The sequence below is a fragment of the Neolamprologus multifasciatus genome, chromosome 10, assembly GCF_963576455.1.
Source record: "Neolamprologus multifasciatus chromosome 10, fNeoMul1.2, whole genome shotgun sequence".
Lineage (NCBI taxonomy): Eukaryota > Metazoa > Chordata > Actinopteri > Cichliformes > Cichlidae > Neolamprologus > Neolamprologus multifasciatus.
Genome location: NC_140448.1, coordinates 15,344,377 through 15,371,130, shown reverse-complemented (window position 1 = coordinate 15,371,130; position 26,754 = coordinate 15,344,377). Strand labels below are relative to the sequence as shown.

Genomic DNA, 26,754 nt, shown 5'->3' with positions numbered 1-26,754 from the left:
ACTATACAGACACACAGTCAAGGTTAGCCATTTTTACCTCTGTTTACCTCCCTCTGTCCTCTCCTACTCCACTCTTCTCCCTGCTGTCTTCTTTTCTAGTGGCCTGCCCAGGAATAGAAGAATACATGATGCATTTTTGACTATTTTTGGAGAAGGAAAAGACACTTAAAACCATTAAGGTCTCGATCTGGGTGTAGAAATAAAAGCACACAACTGGAATACAAAGGTGAGAATGCTAAATTCACAGACTTGAAATATATCTTAGTCCTTTTTTTCTTTTCGTGATCCCGTCTTCACTCTCCATTAGGCTTCTTCCCGCTGATTATTGCCATCATTAGAAAGGGCCATTTGCACTGCTGTATTCCACCCATGCACACGCACACACTGACTTTTGCTTTTAAACATGCAATGGTGTGCAAAGAACAAAAAATGTTTCTTCAGCTCACAAAATATTAACCGTCACACACATGTGCTCACACAAGCTGCAACATTCATTAGGTGTAATAGCCCTGCAGGACCGAAGCTTTCAGTCTCTCTTGTTAAGAATCTATTCTCTTCTCAACCTGCTGGAAAGCAACTGTAACACAATGCCTTAAATAGAATGGGATATAAAGGTGATGGTTTGAAAATATGAGGTAACAGCCTGGCTATGACTGACGCATTAACAATCACAGGGAGCTTGTGCTGTTTGATGCCAAATGGTCCCTTGAGGGTGAGGCTTACCGGTCAGCTCCCTACAGAGACCCAGTGAGCACTTTGCCAATTTACCATCATTCTACCCTTTGTAAGGCAACACAGCACAAACATGCCTTTGTTCACTGACCTTTGAATAATTCAGCTCGAGCAAAATGCTATGACACATTTTTGATCAAAGTCTCACTATCAAGGGGAGGAGGCATTTTCCAGACGCTATGTGTTCCTCTCCACTGAGGATAAAAGCTTCACTCCACAACACAATCACTAACAGTAAGGATAAAATGACAAAACAGAAGATCCCTCAGAAATGTAGGACTGTCCATTTGTTTAAAATAATGAGAGCATCTGACGCTGGATAAAGCATTATTCCCAAGTAACTCTTTATTCTCTAGGGATTTCACCTCTGCGTGGGGTGAAAAATTGGAGCTTGAATTATCTGGAAGTTTTCCATGGAAATTTCCTGTCCCTTCACCCTTTGATAAATGGTTGCAGATTACAGGTTGGTGACCAGGCGTACAAATCCACTTCAAAGCTTTGTCTGGTGGAAGTCATTTGTTACCCCCAAGGCATCGATCACAATATAACCTCAACTTCTAAACAATTCATTTGAAGAAGCAGAGGAAACAGAAAGCACCTGCTGAGTTATAGGCTAGAGCTGGACTCTCCATCATCTAATGACAGTACCTGTTTGACAGACTGCATTTTTCTGCATATGCGAGCACATGTATGCATTTAGCTATGTCTATCATCCCGTAGCAATATGTGTTTGACTTTTCTTGTTGTTGAGATTCATAATTTTGTTACCGCCTTCGGCATTTTGCGGAAATTGAAATGTGCTTCTCGAGTTCAGGGGGAATTTCTTTAAGGTTTTAAATGGCAAAACTAATGGGCTGTATGTGTGTGTGGGTGCGTATTTGCAAACGCGTAGCTATATTTGCTTTCTGGAGTCGAATATGATCCTGGTCAAGTCTGCACTTTTCTTTTATCTCTCTCTGCTGTTGGGACTGTCCGTACAGCACTAGGCAAGCTACCAGAAATATGACTGCTACTGCACGCAGACTTGATAACAGATGAACATGTATAAATCACAACGCACAAAATCAATCAGTTCTCATTAAAAATAGTCCTGCCATTCTCAGAAGTTGCGACGCAGCATGGGATATGTCAATAGTGAGAGTAATAGTTTTAGAGACTGTCTGAATCCTGACAAACATTAACAAGAGATGCAAATTCTCAGTAGAAGGAACTTTACTCTTCCCATCATTTTTTTTCCTACTGGCAACACATTAATTTATTGGAATATGCAATTGTAATTACAGTCACATCTATCTGGGCCTTAATGGTGAGGCAATGATTGCTAGCTGCTGGCTCTTAATTGCAGTTACACTGTAAGTCTACATGGAAGTGAGGCAGATGTCCTTTGTTACAGTATATGCTGCACACTGTGCATTTGCATCTTATAAAAGACTCACATCACAGAGAGATGTTGTACTTTCAGTTATGGATTTATTTGGTTTGATTTATTTGGTTTTGCCTCATAGGCATGTATTTGCTTCCACATTATTACTGCCAGTTTCTGGCTTGTTATTACACAGTTACAAGCATTATTTAGATATAACCACTGTTAAAAGGTCATTATTTGGATATTGATTTGGTAATTGAGTAACAAAAGTTGGCCCTTTCCATGTTATTAGTGTCTTATTTCCACCTTATTTCCCCACTATTTGAACTGTAATAGAAAGTGCTGCTGGTTTATCTTCTTGTAAAAGGGGGAAATACAGCCTTTTTTAAAAAATATGTGTCAAAGTTGTAAATAAATTGATTATTTAGCAATGATTGTCAAGTATTACTGACGCTGTGCACAATATATAATGTTTGGTTTTAGCCATGTTTCAAAGCCTTCTGATTCAAAGCCAAACTGTTTGAGTTAAAATATTTAAGAAAAACCTATTGTTTGCAGTCTCGCATGTTAGGTCTTTGATGTTTAATATCTCAGAAGTGTGCTCCATTCTGATTCAACCTGATAGCTCCAGGCCTATTATTTGTCTAACAGTTTTTTTCAGTAAATGAAATAATGTTATATCAAACTACTCAAACCAAGGAATAAGATCACTAGAGATTTTGTACAATACAAATTGTTTGATGCTTCTGATTAGTTCTGGAGGCAGAGCTTTATATTTATGGTAGTGAGAATGCTTCATCTGAATTAAACCTTTACCATAAGTAGTTTTTTAGATTTACATAGGTTATATGTGTGCTTCCAAATGTGCAAGAGTGTGCAGTTGTAGTGAGCAGTGAATGTGTTGTTTTGTGTTGCTGTGTATGCTGTGACCTTTCCTATAGAACCGCTGTGAAGTCAAGTGACAGAGGAGCTGTATACCAAAATGTCCTGACATTAAAAACACGATGCCATGGCCACTGAATCCTTTTTCTAATATACTAACTCTAGATTGTGACCAGAGTGTGTGCATTTTTTTTATAACACAATAAAGTGTGGGGCTTTTTCGGTCTCACCTTCTGCACCACATCCACCACTGACAAAAGATTACCAAAGATGACTTTTCTCACTGTGTTGAATTTCTGTGCTAAAACTTGATCTAAATTAGTATTTGTTCAGTGATGAATCACAACATCTGTCAGCCAAGTTATTTCTAATTGCGTGGCAGATGTTCGTACAAAATCTTTATCACAGTTTTAACATAGTTGTCACGAACAAATTGCTCAGCACCACAATAAAAAAATCAATGAGCCTAACTTTATGTGGGAAAAATTTGCAGTTGAACGAACATATTAATGATCTATTGAACGCCGGCACGTGTCTCATTATTCTTTTTCATTTTTTTCATATATATTGACTGTACATGTTCCATTGCTTCTACTTCAGTAACGATCAGTATCATACAGTCGGTACTACTTCCTCTCTCAGTTATGCAGGTATCTAAATGAGAAACATCAGGTGGATTTCTATTTTAAAAACAATGTAAAAAATGATCTGAATGGAGCAAATAAAACTAGCTTAAATATATGCAATGCAATCAGTATGGCATGTACTGTATGTTGCATCACGCCTCACAACTTTTCTTCTGTGTACAATTAAATATGTTGCAGTTGGCAACAAACTTTTACTATTTGGGTTTTTACTTGCCCATGTACTGTATTAGTGTAAATTAGCTAACGAAAGCACATCACAACTAAAGCAGTCACATCACAAAAGCTAGCAGGTGGTGTGATTAGGTGGAAACATACATTTAATAGGGAAGACAAACATCGTGATGTGAACTGGATCCAAATAAGAACCACAGAATTACCAAAAGCTTAGACAAAAAGGGATGTCATTTTACTGGGTCACCTCTGTGCTCGACCTGTGCCAACACAAAAATGAAGCCCAAAGAGGTGGCGGTCTATCATCAATAAGTAGTGGATCCCTTGAGTTATTTTCGTTCCACTTTGCCTCTAGGGCATGCAGAGTCACAATAACACAGCATATGTTCTTCAAAGAGGTAGAAAAAGAAAAACTACACCTTCTTAGATTTCTTAATATATTTTCAAAGATACCCAGGCTTTCACAAATTAAATTCTCAACCTCTATTAAATCCCCACTGCATACAGCACTGTGCAAAAAAAAATCTTGAGCTACTACTCATTTCTTTATATTTTGCTTCCAGTGAGTCAGACTTGAGCAATAGTCTTGGGCAATAGTTGTCCAGGCTTTCTGAAGGTCTTTGAAAGGGTTTTCTTTACATTTTCCTTTTTCATTAATTTTGAGTTCTTGTGAAATAGGTGAGAATACAGCAGACGGCTATCCCTAACCCTGGACTGAAAATCAGTGGAAACAGATCTTATCTGGAGTTTTTAGTTCAAACCTTTGTTAGTATGTGCAAAAGAGGTCAGGAGAGAGGTGTCTATATCCATCTGTAAAACACAGTGGAGGCTCTGTCATGGTTTGCTGTATTTCAGCCAGTGGTGTTAGGGATCTTGTCAAAAGCGATGGAATTCTGAACACAGAAAAGGGCTGTCAGATTTTAATCTACCATGCATGTACCATCTGGAAAGAATCTGATTTGCAGCAGATTCATCTTTCAGCATGAAAGTGAACACACTGTCAGTGCAGAATACCTGGATAGAAATACACACAGTGGAACATTATCAGCCATGGACCGGCCTCCAAACTGTTTGGACCTCAACATTATTGAAGCAATAATGCTTCAACTATTTCTGAAGAGTCATGAAAGAAATCAACATATACTGATTAATAAAAGTAATAAAGCCATTATTGATAGTAAAGCTCGTTAGATTTGTACAAGCTTATATGCTGTATTTTCATATATGTTTGTATATGTTTCGATAAATCACTCCGCCTATTTCACATGTTCCTGCCAAAATACAAAGACATGTGTAGATTGCTGCCTTGCAGATAAAAGTGTTTAAAAAACACATTTTTTAAAGTAATGTACTGAACTGTACTGTACGTACAAGGGTTGGTCACTGTGCTGGCAAACAGAATGTACGCAACTAAACAGAAGCTCTCGGGGGCCAGATTGTTTGGTGCCGTTCACACATGGTCTGGTGATGGTGATTCATAAGATTTTGTTGCAATTTCAGAAAAAACAAATCTGGAAGGCATTCAATCTGGGACCATAAACACCGCTACAGATCATCATCTAAAGATGGAGCAAGTGTTATGAAGAGCATGTACGTGTCATCAACGTGTGTGCCTCGTGTGCCCATCTTTGTCTCTGTTTTATGGGCATTCGGTTTATGAGCGCATGATTCAACCGCAGACAGAGTATGTATGTGTAATTGTGTTAAGGAGTGGAAATCAAATATGCTAGATTAAATGACAGAACAAACAGATGTGTGTCTCTCTGTAATGGAAGAAAACATGGGTGTGGTAGACAGATCTAATAAAGCAGACAGTATGGTGGCAATAAGCTGAGTTAAGTAACCTTGATTCCATCTATTAACACTGTTTACCATATCCTTTATTACAAAGAGATGAATCGCAGCCCTTAGCTAAAGCAGTGCTAAATCAAATAGGATTTAAATGCATTTGCTGCTAACTCAAATGAGATTCAAATGCATTCACTTGATCGCTATTTTGAAGCTGATTATTTTGCTTTGAATAAAAACAGCCACGAATGTGTGTAGGGCCCTCTATGAATATGTCACAGTGTACATGTTTTTTACGCTCTCGTGAGTATGTGACGATTGATCGTTCTATGTACAGCCAAGTCATGAGGTGACAAAGAGTGTGTTAAGGTTTTACAGCAATCTGCTCACCGGTGGAATATTGGTTGGATTCCAAAGGGCCGGGAGTACATCAGACATATGGCAAAACAGCTGCTGCTGTACGAAAGATAAGCTAAACTCTCCATCATGCCATGTGACACCTCAGAGAGCCTCGCTGCACACATCGATCTCCATAGGCTTTTTACTGCTTGTCAAACTCTGAATATATCTGCCACTGTGAAAAAAGGTAGCCTGAGGGGATAGGCAATGCAGAAGGGCAGAGTAAGATGCAGGCAAGGAAAGGGTTAATCAGGAGGCAGAATAATTTGAAAAGAGAGGTGATACAAACTCTTGAATGTGCATAAGTTGAAGGAAGATGAATGTAGACAGAAAAGAGGAGGAAAACAGGAAGGATGTTGTATTGCAACATCCTTCCTCACGTCCTCCCAGGAGACTTATACCCCGAGGGAATACTGTGATCACCGCTATGTATGTGTGCATGTACATGCCTGTGTGTGTGTCACAGTAGGTGGTTTCAGTATGAACTATCACACAGTTTATTCATGACAGCTCCCTGCTGATGGATACAGAGACACCGAACAACCTGCTTGCACCTCAGTGCTTTCCTGTGTCACCAACATGCAGTCACTCACTTTTCATTTTCTTAGATAAAATGTCATTGTTTGCACATTGCTTAGACAAAGATCCTGCTTTAGATAATACTTGGAAAGAGGGATGGCATGCATGTGCATCCATCTGTTCATATTACAGTTAGATTTACACAGTTTGAAGAAAAAAAAACCCACCAAATGTCTTAAGACGTGATGTGTTAATGACTGTCTTTTGTAATAGTATATAACATGTATCCAAGAAGCATGAAGTTCATTTAATGCAGATTACTTTCACCCTGCAGGACAGACCCCATTTTTACTACGCACTGTTATTTGTGCACGCAAGATGCCATGAAATGAAGTTAAAGCTGAAGTGACATGGGTGGCAGACGAGTTCCAAATTAAAGCAGTTGAGACTCGATATAGACAGTGTTATTATCTTATGGCTATCACGCCTAGTTACACATTCAGCAGAGACACAGAAGCATACTAGAGTTCTACCAAGTCTGAAACCGTGGCCAAACAAAGTCAGACAAACTGAGAGGATTTACGTGATAGAAACACATCAGAAGGACAGTGTAACAAAATAAGGGAAGGGCTGCTTAATTGCTTCAACTGCACGGATACCACTGGTATGTTAGCTAAGCTTTGTGGTGAAAAATACTTTAACGGGTGTCTGTTTAGCAATTCTTTATTAAAGGCTTGTTTTGTGTTGGGGTAAACAACGTGTGTGTGTGTGTATATATATATATAAGTAATAGTAATTGCATTATTTAATGGTTTTCTAATTAGATTGTGTTCATTATGCTCGTAGTCATGTAGAACTGTTAACCCCCAGTCCGGTTAGTGTTGGGTCTGGTGAAATCTATAATGCAAGTTTTCAGGCATAACTTGAGCTTAAAGACTGCTGAATAATGCAGTCTGTTTTTCAGTCATGGTCCAATCTTGATTAGGTAATCATGAATATAATATTGTAATATTTATAGTTAAGCCCCATCCACATCCATAAAAGGGACTTTAGACATACACACATAATTAGCTTATAAATACTAGTTACTGATGTGGTAAAATTGTTGTCTTTCCCATTCATTTTCCCTCTCCATTTCATTTCCAGGTCAGTACACACTGTGCTTTACTCCCATTTATAGTGGCTTCAAAGTTGAGGTTAATTAAACATGGTAACTCCCTGTTTCTCACCACTAACAATTATTTTGTCACCAAATTTTTATTGACATTCCATTAGCATCGCTGTTTGTGCCCTCTCGAATATCCATTTCTGCTGCAGCCTCGGTTTGGTCCACCGACTGAAAAGTGCTGTTGAAGAAATATTCATAAATAAAGTGGTGTGTTGATGTGCTGAAGTAAACTCTTCTGAAGATGAAACAATGGAAAAAGAAGCGCTTTTGTGTGGACAGTATACACAAACAGCCAAACTTAATCCAATTCAGGTGTTACATCCTTATCTCTCTCTAGTGGATTCTCTCCAATCAGTATGAAGTATTGAGAGCGTGTAATAGGTGGCCATTGTGTAATCAACTGGGGATACTATGCTCACTCCATGGTAAAATGGGGGAATGAGAGAACGGGATGAAAAGCGTTTTATGCAATTTCAGCTTGACTTACAGAACTGTTGTGTCGGTTGCCTGGTAACTGTAAAACTGAGACGCAAGTGTGGAGATGCTAGTGAACAAGTCTCCCTCCATTTCTTTTTTTCTCTTTTCTTAGCAGCTTGTCCTTTATGTCTCCCTATCAGCCGTACACACTGTATATTCCTCCTTTGTTATGAGTGAAAAGTTGTAAAAACCCACATGTTTTTTTCACCTTTTGTCTGCTTTTTTTCCCCACAGATTTTGACTTAGAAAGATCACAGAGGCAAAGTTGTGACAGGGAACTCATACTTTGACAGCAGGCATGAAAAGCAGGGACATAGAGAGGTCAGACACAGCTAAAGGAATATTTCACAAAGCCTTCAGTCTCATGTAGAAAGCAGCCCTGGTAGACATGTAACATCCACTGCCCTTTTGTCTGTTGGGCCCTCTCCCTCTTGACCAGTGACACAACAACAAGGTGTGAAAATTTCAAGTGTCTGTTTGCGTCTGTGTGCATTTGCCTGATGAATATGACATATATGTTTCTTTTGTAGCACTTTTTCTTGCATTTTCTTTTGTCTTTCATATTCTCACTTCCCAACGCTACCTTGCGTCATAGGCAAGTTGTGAAATAGTACTAACAAAGCGTAATCATCTCTGTCAGCCACTGAAAATTGGCTATCAGGATTTAATGGCCCTCAAATATAAACAAAACAAAATCCATGTGAGAGTCGAGCGAGTGTACGGACTGTTTAGCAGCTGGTTTGTATCTCCGGGCCTGAATTCAAGGATTACTTTTTGCTCCCTTTCTGATAGTGAATTTAAAATTCTGTACGAAATTTCCATATTTGTTATTGACAGAGAGCGCGGTTTATTAATCTGTAATCGAAAAGAAACCACAATAATTTTCATAACCTGCAGACTCGGCACCTGCAGTGAGATTCTCTTTGTTCTCCCTCTCCCTCATTCTTTTTCAGGCCCTGTCTCTTAGAGCTGTACACGTTTTCAGGCTCACTGGAGGCATTCCAATAGATCCATCAATTTGGCAAAGCAGTGTGTGTGAAGCATAAGAGTCATTCCCTCAGGATACACACGCAAATACAAAGACACACACACGCACACTAATAGACAATCTATGTTGTTTATTTGCCTCTCCTCTGTGTTTTTACCCGCAGGATGTCTCAGAGGTGATGCTCATGTGTTGGTTAGGTCCTCTATGTTGTGGTTCCCTTTGTTTTTCATACATAGCTTTGCTGGCCTGTACTGAATAAGCTGCTAATTGAATACTCCCATAGCGTGCCATACACTGGTTTGGACACCATCCCTGTATGTCCTTTACTTCGCTGATTACAGCACTGTCAGTCACAGGATTAGGGATGGGTATTGATAAGATTTTCACGATTCCGATTCCATTTTCGATTCTGTTTAACGATTCGATTGTTTATCAATTCTTTTTTTTTAAAAAAAAGGAGAACACTAAGGTCGATTAGCTTAGAACTTTGTTTTATATCTTCTCTTTGAACAAGATAGAAATTTAACCTTCCTCTCGTGTTAGGGTCGGCACCGACCCATTTTAAATTTCAAATGCATAAAACAAATCACAAACATTTGTTTATTGTATCAAGGCTTTTTGACTTTGTCAGGAACCTCTATTTCTACAAAATAAAACAAAAAAAAATATTTTCACTAAATTATAAAATGCCCTAGTTGAAATTATGACCTTTGTGTTGTTAGGGTCAGTTTCGACCCAGGTATAATATTATGAGTATAAAGCAATAATTAAAGCCAAAACTGAAATCATAAGTGCACTGTCAGCTAAAACATTGACAGCAAGCTCCTCTCCTAATCATATGAGCTTTAGGGGATTCTTAATTTGCGTGTTTTTTGCAGTATACCTGCACAAAAACAAAACAAAATAAAGACGGGACATGTCAAGACATGTGAGGTGAATTCACTCATTTGAGTGGCCATTTGACTTCCAGAGTGCACATTTACAATTGGCAGCATACAAAAATGAGAAGAAGATTCACATTGAGCCAAGTTCTGCATCATATTTTTGGTGAAAATGAAGGAGAGGACACAGAGCAGCATAGAGATTTAGATGGGCAGGTTTCTAGGAGGAAGACAATGTGGACTATCATCCAGAAGACACAGACACATCTGATCATTTTCTGGGCAACGATGTCACTTCACACATTTGATATCATTTTGATTCAGGAGTCCTCAGATTTGACAACAGAGAGACCAGACCGAGGTCTGACAAGCTTGCTCCCATCAGGGATGTCTGGGAGAGATGGGTGCAGCTTCTTCCCCTGATGTTCATCCCAGGGCCAGAGGTAACAGTGGATGAACGTCTTGTCCACTTTTCGAGGAAAATGCCCCTACCGGCAATACATACCCAGTAAGCCAGGGAAATACGGCAGAAAAATCTGGGAAGCCTGTGATGCAAAAACCAACTATGGCTGGAATGTACAGATTTTCACAGTCAAAGCTGTGAGTGGCACCCCTGAGAAGAAACAATGAAAATGTGTGGTCCTCGATATGACCACTGGACTGCAGGATCACAATATCAGCTGTAATATTTTATTTTATTTTTTACCAGATATGACCTCGGTCATAAGAACTTCACAAAGGAAACTTCACAAATGTGTAGCTGTATCATTGGGAAGTGATAAAAAACCCACAATTACCCACGACTATAACCAAAAGAAAGGAGGAGTGGACTTTTTCTTTTTTTCAGTTTATATTAAAGGTCTACTGCTAAAAAACAACAATTTTTTTGTCTTTTCTTGATGTAAATATCTATGGGTCGAAATTGACCCGTAACACCATAGATGTCATTTTAGTAATTAATCTTAAAATGAAAAAAATCAATAAAACAGATTTATTTAAGAGATGTGTCCTATACCCCTCAGTAATAGTCAGGTAACACAAAAACCTTTTATTTATTAATATGATTCTCTTTAGGTTAATTTTACAATTTTTTTAATCGAAATCGAGGGGTATAGTGACAAAAAAAAAAGACCCACAGGCCCACACCAAAAGTATTAAAACCAACATTTTCATGGATAAGGAAGCCTAACAAGATAACCAAGAGATGAGAAACAAATTGGATGATCACTTATTGTTTTTAGTGTATTTTATAACTGATTTAATTCACGGGTCAAAACCGACCCCTCAACATAAGAGATGATAACAGAAAGCTAACACAAGAGGAGGGTTAAGAGTAACATGGCCTTACAAACCCAACAGTGAGATCTTAAGAGATCCACAGCCTACGGCTCTTCAATGGGGCGTCACAGGGTCCCCAGGAAAAAAAATAAAATAAAATAAATATTGTTCTGTAGCAATAACTAAGTATAACATAAATTATTCTGCAGCAATTACACAAGAATATCTAGTAATGTCCCTGCCTACAATTAAACACATTCACTTACCGAATGTCGGGAGCATCTGCTGTGGCAAATGGGTGCAAACCTTTTACCACAAACTTAGTCACTGCTCGGTGACATTCGTCTATCCTGGCCTGAAAGGAGATGCTACCGGTAGACTGCAGCGAGAACTGCCAGCATTTGAGCCAACCAGACTCTGCCTGTCTCTCTCATCATGGTCACCTAAACGCACAGTAATAGCAGGTTTTGTAATAAGGCAGATCGTGCTAACATAATATGCACTGTTAGTTGATTATTTACCTGCCGCATTAACGGGAGAGGACGTGCAAACGTTACCGCTGCTGCTGGGTTGAGATTCACGAGTCCGGAGCGGAATTAAAAACATGACATTCATTTAAGGTCATCGTGTGTTTTGTGAGCAAATGCTTTTGCATATTCGTAGTGTTTCCTCCCTTAAATGAAATATCTACTTTGCAAGTATTGCAAGTTGCCCTGTTGTCATCCGTTCTCGTAAAGTATAACCAAACTTTTGAGCGTTTGAGCCGCTTAGGCGCCGTGTTTCCTGCCAGGTAAATGACGCTCCGCAACGTGGTGATGTCATTCGGGGCGACTGGAATCGATAAGGGAATCGTTTGCAAAAATGACAAACAATTCCAAGGAATTGAAACAGTGGGAACCGGTTCTCAACAAGAACCGGTTTTCGATACCCATCCCTACACAGGATGATATGATGATTCACCTGTGTCGGAATGTGTCACTGCATCCAAACATATAAATCGCTACTATGAAACAAAATCTTTATTTTCTACCCAAAGTCAAATGACGGACGGCAGCACAAATCCACAACATGACACGTACAGTATGCGCAAACCCATATACTGTAGGTCTGGCAGTTAAAATACCAAAAGCACTCTTGCATGATCCACATGATGTGTCTCGACTAATTAAAAGGTGTCACACTCTAAGGTCTCAATTTGCTGATGAGCTAAATCAGGACATTCTCTTTCAGGGTTGACTGATCTGTGCGGGTGGGGGTTCAGCACTTGTGACTGACATCCGAGATAAAGACAATGCTGTTTCTGCACATATGCGACAGATGCAGACACGCTGTTCTTCCTACAGTTATCTAATCAGTTGTTCTGTCTTCTTTCTTTGTTCTTTTTCCTCTGTATTCTGACATCTGCCTCTCTTGCTGTCCGTCCAACCCCACTTGCCTACTTGGGGACTTCAGTGATGGCTTCAAAAGGCAAAGTTCGAGGTGAGTGGTGGCTGCTGCTGCTGCTTTTCCTGCTGTGCCTCAAACTCAACCTGACAAACCAATATCAGAAAAGAGACTTAACCTTTTATTTTAAAAAATTAATGGACGGATATTTTAGTCTATTTGCTTCTATTCTTTTGTGTGCGTCTGTGTCTGTGCTGTTGTTCCCTGACTATTTTCAGAATAGTCATATTTGTGTATTTGGGTGAAAGGTTTGTTTTTTTTTTTCATTTCAGATTTCTAATACAGGGTTTTGCCATAGTGGGATTTATCACTATCCCAACACTGAAAAATAATGTGGAAAAACTCATTTGTTTGAGAATAAAATTAGACAGTTTGTTTCAACATAGATTTTTAGATTTGTAAATTAGTACTAGGGAACGGGAAATCATTTAGGTATGTATATAGTGCAAAGACAGCCCAAGGTCATGCAATTATTAATCAGCTATTTAACTGTGTGATAATGTCCTTTGCCATTGCTTTTATTGGAAAGGTGGCAGTACATTAAAGAGATCCAAATCTTCTCCATCATCTTCTGTGTCTCCGCTATGGCAGCGAGAACGGATTATAGATCAAAAAGTGAGTCAGAGAGGAGAAGCAAAGTGTTTATTTGAGAGCAGATAACCTGATTTCATTCTGCGTGCCTCAGCAAATATGCTTCTCAAAGACTAAGAATTTATTCAACCGTGGTTATAATCCCTTTCTGTTTAGTTACCATCTTTGGCTAATGATTACACACACACACAACAGTCACTTCCTAAGCAGATATTTGATCATAATTCAGATGAAAGGATTGGTATCAGCTAAGGTTGGCATACCTAATAAAAACACTCAAACTGTATCAAAGCATATTTGGCAGAAATGAAGCTCCTTTTTTTTTTAAATTTTATAGATGTTTTGCAGTGATTATGCAATAAATACATTTCTTCAAGAATCATAATCTGAGCCAAACTTTTAAATTAAAGTGGCAGAACTTGAAAGTGTTTGGCTTTTATATAACTTGGGTTATTATGATGAGATCGCTTTGGAGCTCAGTCCCAAATTCATCCTGCAGCATGACTGTGACAACAATAGGGCAGTCAGAACCAGAAAGAACAATCCTCGACAACAAGAAGAACATGGCTCCCGCAGCAGATGGCATGAGCCCTGATCGCAACTTCATGGAGTCAGTATGGAATAGAGTGAATAAACAGAGGCAATCAAGACAGAGGAAATACGGCAAGTTGCTCATTATTTTAAATAAAATAGCAAATCAGCTCAGTTGAACAGCTTTTATCTTAATCGAGAAGCCTCCTATAGAAAAGTAACATTTTATAGAATTATTTCTGTGCTCAGAGCTCGTACGGACCTTCTGCACAGGTCCTTCCAGTGTTTGTTTCCTTATGGCGCATCTTAACATACAATGCTAAAAAGCTGTATATTACTAACCCAGTCAGAATGTAATTTCAAGTGAAGGAAGCAACACTTGTTGTTCTCAGAGTTTGCCTGCTGCCGAATGGTAGATTTGGTATAATCCTCATGTTAAAACCCTGTCATCGCCTTACGTCCTCCTTCCCTGCTATCCTCAGCTGTAGTGATAGTAGTCACAGGATCAGCATCACATTCCCCCTCAACACTTCACTACAGTTTTTTCTCATTTTCCCGCTGCGTCTGAATGCATAATGTATTTAGACCACCTCTTTCCTGATCAGCATCCAGCTGCGTATGTTTAACTGTATCATCTCTGTCTCACTCACTCTTGATTCCCTCCTCTCTTTAAAGGCTACCCTAACCTGACTATCATCCTTTTCTATCTTACCGCAGCAGTATAGGAAATCCATTGCACTCTTTAATAGGGGGAACAGAAGATGTGTAGATCAGAGTCGAGCACATGTCTCCGGCCTGCCTCTCTTACCCTTATAATGAGCCTACTGGTAGGAAAACATAACAAGCCAGATAAGATTCATGCTGATCAGTGGGTGGATAAAGGCTTAGCTCACCTCAAAGTATCGGTTCATCGGTATGTGTGCAACTGAAGGACTGAGTGGATGGTTAAGGGGGCCTTTATTCTTTTGTAAATGTATATATAGCATCGCCAATTACTGCATAAAGCATGAAAGATTAATTCAAAGATGTTTTTTTCTGTTCTTCTACTTTTTTCTTTTTTTTAACTTGTGGAAGTTTACATCGCAGTTATATTTCACAGTCAGCATTGCAAATGAGCACAAAGAGCAAAAAAACAGCACAAAAAATAAATATATGGCATTTGTATGTGCACAAGTGACACAATTTCTAACTAAATTTAATTAGTGTTTTTTAAACTTTACAAAATCATTATTTAGAGTGAGTCTTGTACATGCTTCACTTGCACTGTAACCACAACACAACACATAAATCAATTGGCCAAAATATTTACAAAGGGCTGCTGATAAAATACTCAAGTAGTCACTGATAAAATACTGTCTATATATTCTGTAGATGGCATGTGGGTCTCCTCACTAATTCATATTAACGCTGCAGTGGTGGTGTTTCTACAGAGTCACATCTGAGAAAACATCTGAGAATAATTCAGTGTGATCAAATGAATGTTTATTTTCTGCTCAAATGTTAAAGCTATTAGCTGCATATTGTAAATACACAATCATAACATCTTTTAATAAGTTTCACTCAATTTTCCTAAATTTCCTTCCCAGCATCCCAAAGCAGCAATTTTGGCCTTGTGGCCAAACCGCATTACTATAACATCTGTATTCATCAAGTGATGCACACTGGCCCAAAAGAATTCATTCAGTCAATGGAAAAAGAGTCAATGCGAAACTGAGTGTTAGAAACTCTGCAAAAGGCCTCTTCTCATTATGAAAAAGACTCACTCTAAGACATAAAAGATGCGCTGTTAACATCTGGTACTACATATCAAGGTCTCTCTCAGAAGCTGTGTCGAAGCTGTTTTTTGACTGGCACACAGTTTGGGCTTCTCAGTCTACTTAGCTGTAGTGCATATTAAACAAAATGCTAAAATCAGTCTATTTTTTTTCTTTCCATTTTTTATCTTATATCTATTTAAAGATAATCTTGCCCCGAGCTTTTGGAAGCACAAAACTGTGAAGTTTAGTACGTTTGCTGCAAGCCACAGGTTGACACCTGTTTTCTGCTTTTCCATACATTTCTATACACAACTACTGCAACTCAAAGAATACAAAGTCACAAGCAGCTCTTGTTTGCAGCCTACTCATGATGTACAATGAGTTGTTCACTTAGGTGACAAAAATTTGTAACTTGAACAATATGCATACCATCAGGAAAGTTGTGATAATTTTTGCAAGCATAAATTATAGCACACATGGGAAATTTAGTGTGGATCCAGGCTTGCAGATTGTTTCAATCAACCCCCGAAAGTCCAAAAAGGAAAACCTGTAAAAGCTGGAACCTCAGCACGGTGCGTGCATATGCCACTGGAGGCACACAAACATTTTTAAAATATATATCAGAAAGCTACAGGACCGGAAGACTTTTTGCAACCACGACTATAACCTTCTGATGTCCTTCACATGGACTGAAACTTTTTAGGCACTTCCATATACGCTGATATTATTAACATGTAATATAGCTACACATGTGAAACTGTTTCATTTATGTCACCTGCCTAAATTCATGGATTTCAGCATATTTCTTCTCCTTGTATGTCCCGTTTCTGTTTGTGTGCAACCCCCTGCTTGTTGTCCACCCCTCCTATAGTGATACATCCATTTTACTGCATTAAAACAAGTCGAAAATTATCACAGTGACACCCTGAACTCTGATGTTAGCCTACACAAATAAAACTGAGTTGACTTAATTTAAGTTATTTTGGGGGATTTTAAAATTCAATAAAAATAAAGTCTAATTGTTGTCAGCAAACTCCACCACATTCTTGTTCAACATAACACAAGGAAAGTTTTAAAGGGACATAGTATACCAGGAAATTTAATATAACGAAGTTGCTAAAACAGACAAAAAAAAAAAAAAAACAAGCAAAAGAGAATTAAAAAAAACATATAAAACATACATAAAACCTCGAAGAACAAAGAGAACTTTTGAATCTGATCTGTAGCAGGATTGATAAGGAGGAAGTGCACTTGTTCAATTTTGTATTTACATTTATTTAAAGTATCACTCTAGCTTGCTTTCCTAATCTTTTGAGACAGACGGCTCTCAAAGTTTAGGAGCATTAACGACAAAAACTGCATCCCCAGACAAAAAAACATTGGATGTCTGTGAAAAATATTGGCTGTCTTCCAGTTTGGCAGTAGAGGATCCAAGAGTACAAGGGCTAGATTTACTAACAGTCTGCGTCAGCGCAAAACCCTCTTTTGGCAATAAAAAGCAACGACTGGGATTTACTGAAGAGGCACAGTGTCAGTTTTGCAACTGACAGGTGTGGATCGAGGTATTTTTGCAGCTGGAATTATTGCCTATATATTTCTAAGAGTTTCCCTCTCGGGGCTCAAACTGTTTTGGTTCTACAGAAAAAGTGTGAATGTGTAACTACAGCAGTGCATGGTGTGCTGCCTGACAAGGTTGGCAAGTGGTAGCATGTATAATGAGGAAAGTAATGGACCAAGACACCTGCCCTGTGCAACGCCACAGGAAATGAGGGCAGTCTCTGTGGTATTATGTGCTCTACTAAATGAAGATGTGATAGTGGCCTGTCTCTACTCAGTATTCTAGTGTCTGAGTTCTAACTCTTCTTCAAAAGAGGCTGTACTACAAGTGTTTTGACAGTGGATTTAAAAACTCAAATAAAAAATTCAGTTAGTGCATTTCACAATAATAATAATAACTGGATTAAGTTATGAGATTTAAGGTTTTCAAATAGTGTGAAACAGAGACAGGAAAGTTTGATAAAATTTGGTGGTTTTATGCAAGGTAAGACTGTATGGAAACCTTACGTCCATGGGGATGCACTCTTCTCCACGTGTCTTCTCCACGTGTCAAAAATGTTAACTTCCCATCTATCCATCCGTTCATTTTCTGCATCTTACCCAGTCCATACTGCAGGGGCACCAATCAAAGCAAAGCTGCCCAGACCTTCCTCTCCCCAACCACCACGACATAATCTGAACTGTTGATTTGTAAGATCGGTAATCGTCAATTGGAGTGATTTCAGTGAAAATGAAAAACATGTAACTGTAACTGCAGCTTGTATCAGCCCTGTCATTGTGACTGACTCATAGCTGTGGCAAAAGTGCTTTGTGGCAAAGTAAGTCTGACACCAAATGATGAGAGCTGTTTCTTTTTTTCTTTTTTTTAAATTAGTACTTTCTGCCCACTGAATCTTGCAGGTCCCCCTGGGGTGACAAGCATTTCCCCAGATCCTTCTTAAATGAACAGAATCTGTCAACACATCACTACACATTAGAAAATCACACTGTGTCATGTTGATTTGGGGAATTTGGGGATTTTTGGTGGCAGCAGTGATTAGTTTGATTTCCCTAATGCATGCCACCCTAGCCTGCGATTATCCTGCTCTCACCCTGTATGAAAGCATAAGAGATGAAATCCTTCCTGTGATAAAAAAGAAGATGAAGTCAAGTACACTCTTCCTCCACATTATTTTGCAAGAAAACACAATAAATTTAATTTCCCTGCCCTTATGCTTTTATGATATTTAATGTGAATGACCTACTAAACCAGTAAACGTGTGGATGCCTGCTAATATTGCTTGGCCTTATATTCAAGAAGAAATCTAGCCAAAGCTTTGCCTTCATGGCCTTATAAAGTGAATAATTCAATAGATGAAGCTGTGATCTTACTATTTTGAAAAACACTAAAGTGAAGATAAAATTCGTGGATATTGCACCTATTACTATTACATATAAAGCACACAGCAGTATGTATAGCGCAAAAAGGGTACACAAAGATATGTATTTAATAGTACCTGCTTATATTTTATGTATAAATCAGGACTGCATAATTTTTGAATGTTTCCAAAGTTTCTACTTGACAGTTCAGCGAATTTAACTGTGTAAGAACTGGCTCTTTGATGGCTAGAAGGAAACATTTAAGATATTGTTCCTTTGTTTCTGCTCTCGACTCAGTTGTTTTCTTCATTCTCTCCTTTTTTTTCCTTTCTTTTTTGCATGTCAAAATATGTGCTTATATCCTTTCCTAATTGTCTTTTGCTCTCAGCTTCGTCTTCTTCTTCTTCTTGCTTGTTTGCTTTTGCTAGCTGGAAGAAAGCACTGTATGAAGTATTTATGAAGGCCTGGTTTACCTCCGTCATAAAACCGTGAGATGTCTGACCTTGGCTCAGAAAGGATAGTAAGATCCCTGGCCATTCTGGACTGAGCAAGCTTGAACTCAGGCAGCTTACATGCTGAGAATGGGCAGAGGTTTATATCTCTGCCCTTTAAATTGATGTGGCTGAATCAAGGGCAGAAAATACTGGGCAAATGGTAGAACTGTCTGGAAACATGTCTGGTCACCAATTTGAATTTGGGTTGTGGGCTTTTATAAATTTTGATGTGTAGGTTTGGCTCCTGAAAAGTGGCATCGCAGAAAAGTTCAGCTGTGGCAGGTCTTTGTCATCAAAAACAGAAACAAAAAAATCAAGAGGAGACACGTGAGCTGGCCTGTTTGTTTCTCGTAGTGCTTTGTAAACTCGAGAAACACCACTTCTTCCACAGTGTTTGCCCTTATATCATATTAAATGTTATTATTGTCCTTACATGAACAGCATGTGTTAACATTATCCACTCAGTGGAAAAGGAAAAAACATACACAAACAAACCTGGACTCTCTCTGTAACGCTGCTCTTAAACAACACCTAACAGCACCATGGAGAAGTAGGTGATATTTTGTTGATCTGACTCCAAGGGCCAAGTTGGATGTCAAGTTTGCAACGGCAGCACCAACAGCTGCCCAGTCTAATTACTGTATGTAAATGACAACAGCACTGCCGTAGCCAGCCTCTCTGGTGCCGAATAATTAATTTCATATCTCCAGATCAAAAATGACTGTCCTGAGGTAATTGTATGCTCGTGCTGAATACAAAGGTAGCTCCACCCTCTGCAGGGGTTGCATTCAATTTGCTCACAGCAAGAAACTTATCATTGTCAAAAGAGCAAGCTCAGATTAGAAATACTCACACGCGGGCATGCTCGCTTGCAAGCGCAATTTACATACGCCTCATTTGCCAAGAGAAAAAGAACAAAGCTGAAAAGTTAATGTTTATTCAGTTATAAGAATGAAAACAGAGAGAACCACTATAACCCAATTTATGACCATTTACATAACAATACCGTTCATATACGGACAGGTGACAGATTAAAGTAAACACCTGAACTGTAGACCCCTACAGAGAGGGGATCAGGTGGCTCTGTTATGCTGTGAGGGGCATAATGATGGCACTGTGTGGGATCACTTGCCCTCTTAGAGGGAACTATGTCAGTTCTAAGTGATCACTTTGGCGCTGTAGTGAAACATTTCAATCCAGATGGGAATGATCTCTTCCCGGATTAATAATATGATCTGTAGCTCACAAGGGGATCACCTATAAGAAACATCGAACTGAGATGTCCGACAGCACTCTCCACTGCCATCATCAAAAGCCCAAATAAAAGGCAAATCCACACAGGAAGCAACAAGCAGCAACAGGCTGAACAGGAGCCACAAAAAGTCAGTGACATACAGCGACTTCAGGTGACGGCAGGACATATAACTTGTGGTGACACAAGGTGGGCAGGTCCTGAGCTTCTCAACCAGCAATTATATAATAAAAATGAAGAAAACCACTGATTAGTAACTATATAACTTAGGCAACCAGACCTACAATATCTGCTAGTAACTGACAATCAGCTACAAAGTGATGGGCAATGAATGTGGGTGCTTCTTAAGGGAATATCTTTGGAGATAAAGATTACTAAACTTAGATATAGAATAATAGAATGTATGATATGTCAACTGTATAAATATTTATTGTCAGGTATTAGTTAACTGAAGTTTGGATTATACATTAGAAAAGGTTAGCCCCAAAACACAACTGAAAGAGGCAGAGGTGTAAAGATGATAACAACAATTAGAACTGTGTGAAGTCTTCACCAGCTATACAAGGTTTTAATGGATAAATGCACACAGGGAGAAAAATGGAAGGCAGATTTTAAATATTTCCACTTATGAGTGTTTTGGCAGCAGTGAAAGTCCTTTAAATCTAACTGTGCCTCCCTTTTCAAGCAATACCAGTCTAAATGCATTCAATTGTGTTTTTATTGCCAGAGATTTCACTTTGTCTTCTCTTTTCAAGATATTCAAAAGATAAATTACATATGGTGCTTTAGACTCCACTCATACACTTGTTCTTAAAAGCTGCTATATACTTTTTGTCACAGTGGTAATTACCCTTTTTTTTCCCACAGGAACATGCAATTTCATTTCATAGTGAACACTAAAGGCTGGCTTTTTATGCCAGGCGTAATAGTGTTATGAAATGTTGATAAATCACATTGGAGATGCAACATTGATTTAGGATGGATGTTGATAGAAGGCGTGAAAAAGGTCACCGCAAAAGAGAAAAGAGACAACGCCGTGTACGCAGCGTGTTCTCGAGAAAAATGTGTGTGAAAATTGTCACAGTTGGAGGGAGAGTCCCAGAGTGAGGGCAGTGAGTGATGATGCTCTTCTCTGACATGTTAACTTCTGTTCCAGGAAGTTACTAACCACATTTTGTGCTTCATGTGATCAGCCCTAACCTTTCCTTCCTGGAAATGACAGCGTATTCTTATTTTTATGTTCATTTTTTTCCAGTTGCGTGTTCAATATTTTTTCTGATGCTTTAAACGAGTGAAGAGGTTGGAGAGTTTTTATTCTCAAGGACGCTGTGACAGGATACATCCCTGGCTGATGAAATCACACCAGCTCTTGAGATGATAAAACTGTTGACCTTGTACCTTCTCTCCAATCACCAGGCCACCCTGCTGCCTGACACTTTGAGAATCACTCTGAAAACCTTGTGTACCCAGCTGCGTAGCCACCTGTGTAACCTTATAGACACTAACTGGTCATGGCAAAGCTGTCATGTCCTATGTAATCTTTTGCCTCTCATTCATTATCTTCTTAGTGGGATGCCTTTTTTAACAGTGAGCCACTTAAAGGCCACGCTTTATAGTGTCAGAGCATCTGAGAATATGCTTTGCAGGGTGGCTAAACCTTCGATGCGGTTTCAAATGCACATTTTTTTAACACAGGATTATTGGAAAAACATCAGCAAGTGCTCATAATACATATATTCTTGTATTATAACGTATAGCGATAATGGGAAATTCTTCTCTAAGGCCCTGCAGATCTAGTTCAGGTTCAAATGATTAATTGCTCTGAGCTTAACAGTTTAAATGCAGTTCTACTGTGTTACATTGTGGGTTTTATTTTTGTGCTTTTGACTATTGTTCTTACTTGCGGTAATAACATTGTGCCTCCTAATTCCAAGGGAGTCCCACAAGAGCTCCCACTCAGTATTAGAACTTCTCTTTTCCCAGTGCTGGAAATAAAATTAAAGTTTTAAACAAACCCAGAGATTAACCTAACTTGTGTGGACAAGGAAACAAAGGCAAGCAGAAAAATGTATACACATATTTATTATTGTATTTAACGTGGTAGATAATAGCCAGACTTAACAAGCTAACTCTTAGCTCTTTGCCAGTTCTCACATCATACTTTTCATAACCCACACAAATTATGGGCATGCTCTACTAATCTGGAATTGTCCTTTAAATTTTAAGCGTGATCCCAAGCCTGCAATTATCACTTGTGCATGACTGGCTTAAAGGGTGACTCGGCTAATCAAAACTGTGGCCTGCCTCTTCCCGTCCTGTAATCCTGTATTCTCGGCCATACATCACAGCTCTACAGCTCAGTTGAGCTCCAGTCCTGATATAAAGGTCAGTAGCTCCAGGCTGTCCATCTGTCTGCTGCATCTCTCTCTTTTTCTCTGCTTCTTGAATGCCTAAATAAGAAAGGTTAGTAGACTCGGCTGCTCTTGCTTGAAAGGTTATGTGGGGGAGCAGACAGGAAGCACCCAGGATACTCTTATATTCGTATCAGTGTTATTTGTCCAGTCATTTGCTTGGGCAAGAAGCGGCTGAATTGGCCCGTGCATTTTTCTATAATGCCTTTCATGTTTAGGCACTAAAACTAAAGTGGGAGCTGTGTGGGGGCTATAGCATTGGTTCCTCCTGTCACTGAAGTTACCGCAGCTTTGTGTGTGCATGCAGGGTTCTTTTGATGCTGCAGAATGAATTAAGAGCCAATCAGAGCCCACCTTTATGGTCATTTGTCATGGATAAGAATCTACAGCTAAAGTGTCTGAAACTTTTGCACAGTATAGTAAATGATCTAATTCGAGCTAAATAAAGCAGAGCTAATTTCATAATGTCATTACTTTATAATGTCATGTAGATGAGAAGATTGTTGACCTGTCTTAGCCTTAGCATGTCAGTCAAGGTGGAGGGCAATTAAAATGACCCCATTCGCCGTGACAGATAGAGCACAATTGAGCAACAGAAAAGAGGTAGGATCAAGATAAACTTTAAAGACTAGGGAGCAGCAGGAGACAGAGAGAATATGAAAATGAGAGACAAAGCAAGTGGAAATGCCACCCTTCAGGGATCAACTAGAGGAAAAAACGTGACAGAGCGGGTGGAGGGAATTGAGCGGAATGGATGTGAACTGGAAAAGACAGAGCAAGAAACTGAAAGTAGGAGAAAGAGTGGAGTTGAAGTGAGGAAAGGGCCTAAATTTAGACATGGAAATCAGGAGAGAACAGCTGCCTCCTTCCCTCAGGAGATACATTTAAATCAGGTCTGGCTGGCCAGAGGGGAGAATGGAAGAACCTACTCCACTGGCCAATTAGGCGCAAAGAACACTACGCTGTTCTAATATAACCATCATTGTGGCCCCTTTGGCCCTTTCAGTCCCAATGGAAGTGTAGCACCAGACACTGACGCAAAGCATAGACAGAGGGATCCCCGGACTATTGTAGATCTGTGTAGGAGAGGAGAGGAAAGAAGAGGAGAGATGAAATGTAGAAGCTAATAGTTTAGTGTGTCTAGCCAAAGTAAACCTATTGCATAAATATCTTTACATCGGCCTGATAGGCCAGTGTGCCTCTGCTACCAGTCAGTCACTGACCAAATAGCTTTACACATATCTAATTCTGGAAAGGAACTGCAAACCAACTTATGGTGAAAATGTTATGGTATGTGGCAGGCTTTACGTCATTCCATGTTGACCTGCAGCAGGCTGACGTTTCCCTCTCACACAATTCTGCACTTCGTAGCAGAAAACTACAGCTCTTATTTTGTTTCGTATCAACATGCTATGCAAACACCCATATCAGTTTAAACTGCATACAGATTTGAATAAAGCTACATTCAAAACAAAATAAAATGAGGTGTGTTACACAACATATCTACAACATAGTGCTAACGCAACGCCGAGTAATTAGCCAGGGTATCCATCTGTTTCCTTGTTGAAGTAGCTGTTGTTAAAAAATAGTTTTATCAAATTCCAACAGGATAAGCTCAGTCAGTACGAGGCAAAGCTGCAAACTAGCATTTTAAAGGTGTGATAAGAGAGCGATGTGGGCATTTAAATGTATTAGGTGAAGAGTCACACTGGATCTTGGGGTGTTATATTTTGAGATGTGATTGAGCGGGCATAAGTTAGCCATGTGCACTGGTGTAAACGTTTTTAAATGTGTGATTTTACAAACGGATAAATGTTTGAATTTAAAGAAAACAAGTGATTTTCACATATCGATCAGATTCCGTTGGTAAGACTTAAAAATTTGGGGCCCAAAACCAGTGAAGAAAGTTTGATCTTTTTGCATCGTAGTCAAAATGTATTAGAATCATAGCACAGTGACTATGTATTTTTTTACACACACACACACACACACACACACACATATATATATATAACTGATCATTTTCTGATATTACAATTCTGATGCTGTGATACTTTTGCATTTGGTTACTCCGTAAGTCTTTAGTGAAAATCCGAATGAGCGAGCCACATTTTGGAAACGCTCATTTTCCCCCAAGACATACGTGGCATTTTGCCATACTCATTAAATCACTCAATTCCTCCTTGTTTGTCATAAGCAGATAATTTGGAAAACAAACTCGTCTATTATATTTTAAGATATAAGTGAAGAGTTGGCAACACAACAAGCAAGCGGCTCCCCAGACACATCTGCTGCGGTAATGAACTAAAATTATATTTTGCAAAATCTCACTCACAAAACATCATTGGTACCACCGGGTATGGCGGTTAACCATTAACTTCTCTTTGTGGCCACCACAAAGGAAACAAAATGTATCACACTGGGCCGCATGTCGCTCCACTGCGTGAGCGAAAAAAATGAGAAAAAGTAAGTGATTTAAAGAAAAGGAGTAATAAAGAGAGTGAGGGCAGGCGCAGCAGAACGGTAAATCGCTGGCAGATCATGCCTCATGCAAAACTTTCATGAATAAAACATATTTCTAGCCTCCCATAGCTCACATCCATTTTTCCTTCGTTTCCCTCCTCTTCCCGCTCTATCTCTCACACGCATGATTAACCTCGGGAGGCCTTAATCAACACTGGAAATGACCCGTGCTCCATGACTTACCTCTCGCTTCCTCTCTTTCTCTCCTTCACCTCACCTTCTCCTGTCTCCGCACATCCTTCGGCGTGGGTTTCCCCTGCCTCGTCTGCTCGCCCAGAAGACAAAACAACGTCTGCGGGTTTGTTTATGCTACCTGTGCAATAATTCTCCATTAGCAAAACTCCATTAGCAACGTTCAGTGGATATCGTGGCGTTTAAAATCTCACAAATTTGAAATATTTTTTTCGCCTTATATATGTTTTTTTTTTCTTCAGTGTTTCCTAATCCTTGCCTGGGGAGGAATGGCGGTTTAAGACGTGAGAGTTAGCTGGGGATGAATAATCTTTCTTACCTAAGCCGTCATTCACACAGTCTTTAAAATCTGTCCTCCGGGGATGGGGACAGGGATAGATTTATGGTTATTATTATTTACTTCCTTACTTGCTCCCTCAGCCTTCACACTAAGGCGTACGTAAACACGCATGTACACCCACACGAGCAACAGTGTGAGCTGTCCAGAGTCCTGAAAACTGGCAGGCGGCTATTGATGAACTGGCTCCAGAAGTGACCTGTCCGTGGTCCTGAAAACTCCCTCTATTCAGCTTAGAGGTCACCCAGAACGATATCACTCAGTTGAGCTCTGCGATTCTCTCTTTGGATGCAGGCTTAACACAAATTAACATCCATGCATGCACATGAGTCCACAGAGAACAGTTTTTAATTGGTCTTCCCTGTGTAGCTAAGGTTTCAGGGTTGGTACCGCGGGCTAAATGCCTCCTGTGTGTTCAATGTTAGGGTCCAATTTAGCACACAGTAGTGACTGGCCAGTCTGCCTGAACATTTGCTTTGTAATTAGGCTGTTAAGCTTCTTCTTTTTTTTTCAAACACACAAGACATTTTTGTTCTTCCCTTTTCTTCCCTAGTGAAGAGCTGATTTACTCCTCCGGTGATATTAAAGTATTTTACTTATTTTACAAGCATCCTTATCAAACAGCTGGATAAAAATCAAATTCCCCAGTTTACTTGCAGAGCTTCTTATTTTATATCGCCGTCCTTGTGCTGAATTGAAATTCATCAAGAGAATTTAATTACCAAAGCACCCTTACAAGTTGAGCAGTCGCATATGTGCCATCTGTCTGACTCTGTCTGCCCCTGCAGCTTTCTCTGTCCCCCACCTGATGCATCCACATCTCCTCTTACACGTTTCTCGTTTGTGTCGTGTTGCAGGGATAAGCGGACAGTATCCTCTGGTTCAGAACGTGACTGTGACAGAGGGAGGGACAGCGAACCTGACCTGCCGTGTGGAGTTTAATGACAACACCTCCCTCCAGTGGTCAAACCCAGCACAGCAGACCCTCTTTTTTGGGGACAAGAAAGGTGA

General features: G+C 39.4%; 1 protein-coding gene across 3 annotated transcripts in view; it reads left to right on the top strand.

Moving 5' to 3' along the window:
* The window catches only part of cadm2a (cell adhesion molecule 2a), a 221,754-nt gene that overhangs the window by 124,376 nt on the left and 70,624 nt on the right, over positions 1 to 26,754 (top strand). For 2 of the 3 annotated variants that reach the window (XM_085175233.1, XM_085175235.1), the window contains exons 2-3: positions 12,749 to 12,775; positions 26,601 to 26,750. In XM_085175233.1, coding sequence (XP_085031359.1) covers positions 12,749 to 12,775; positions 26,601 to 26,750 — 177 coding nt within the window. The remainder of the gene's footprint in view (positions 1 to 12,748; positions 12,776 to 26,600; positions 26,751 to 26,754) is intronic. The other variant, XM_085175234.1, reaches the window with a different exon arrangement.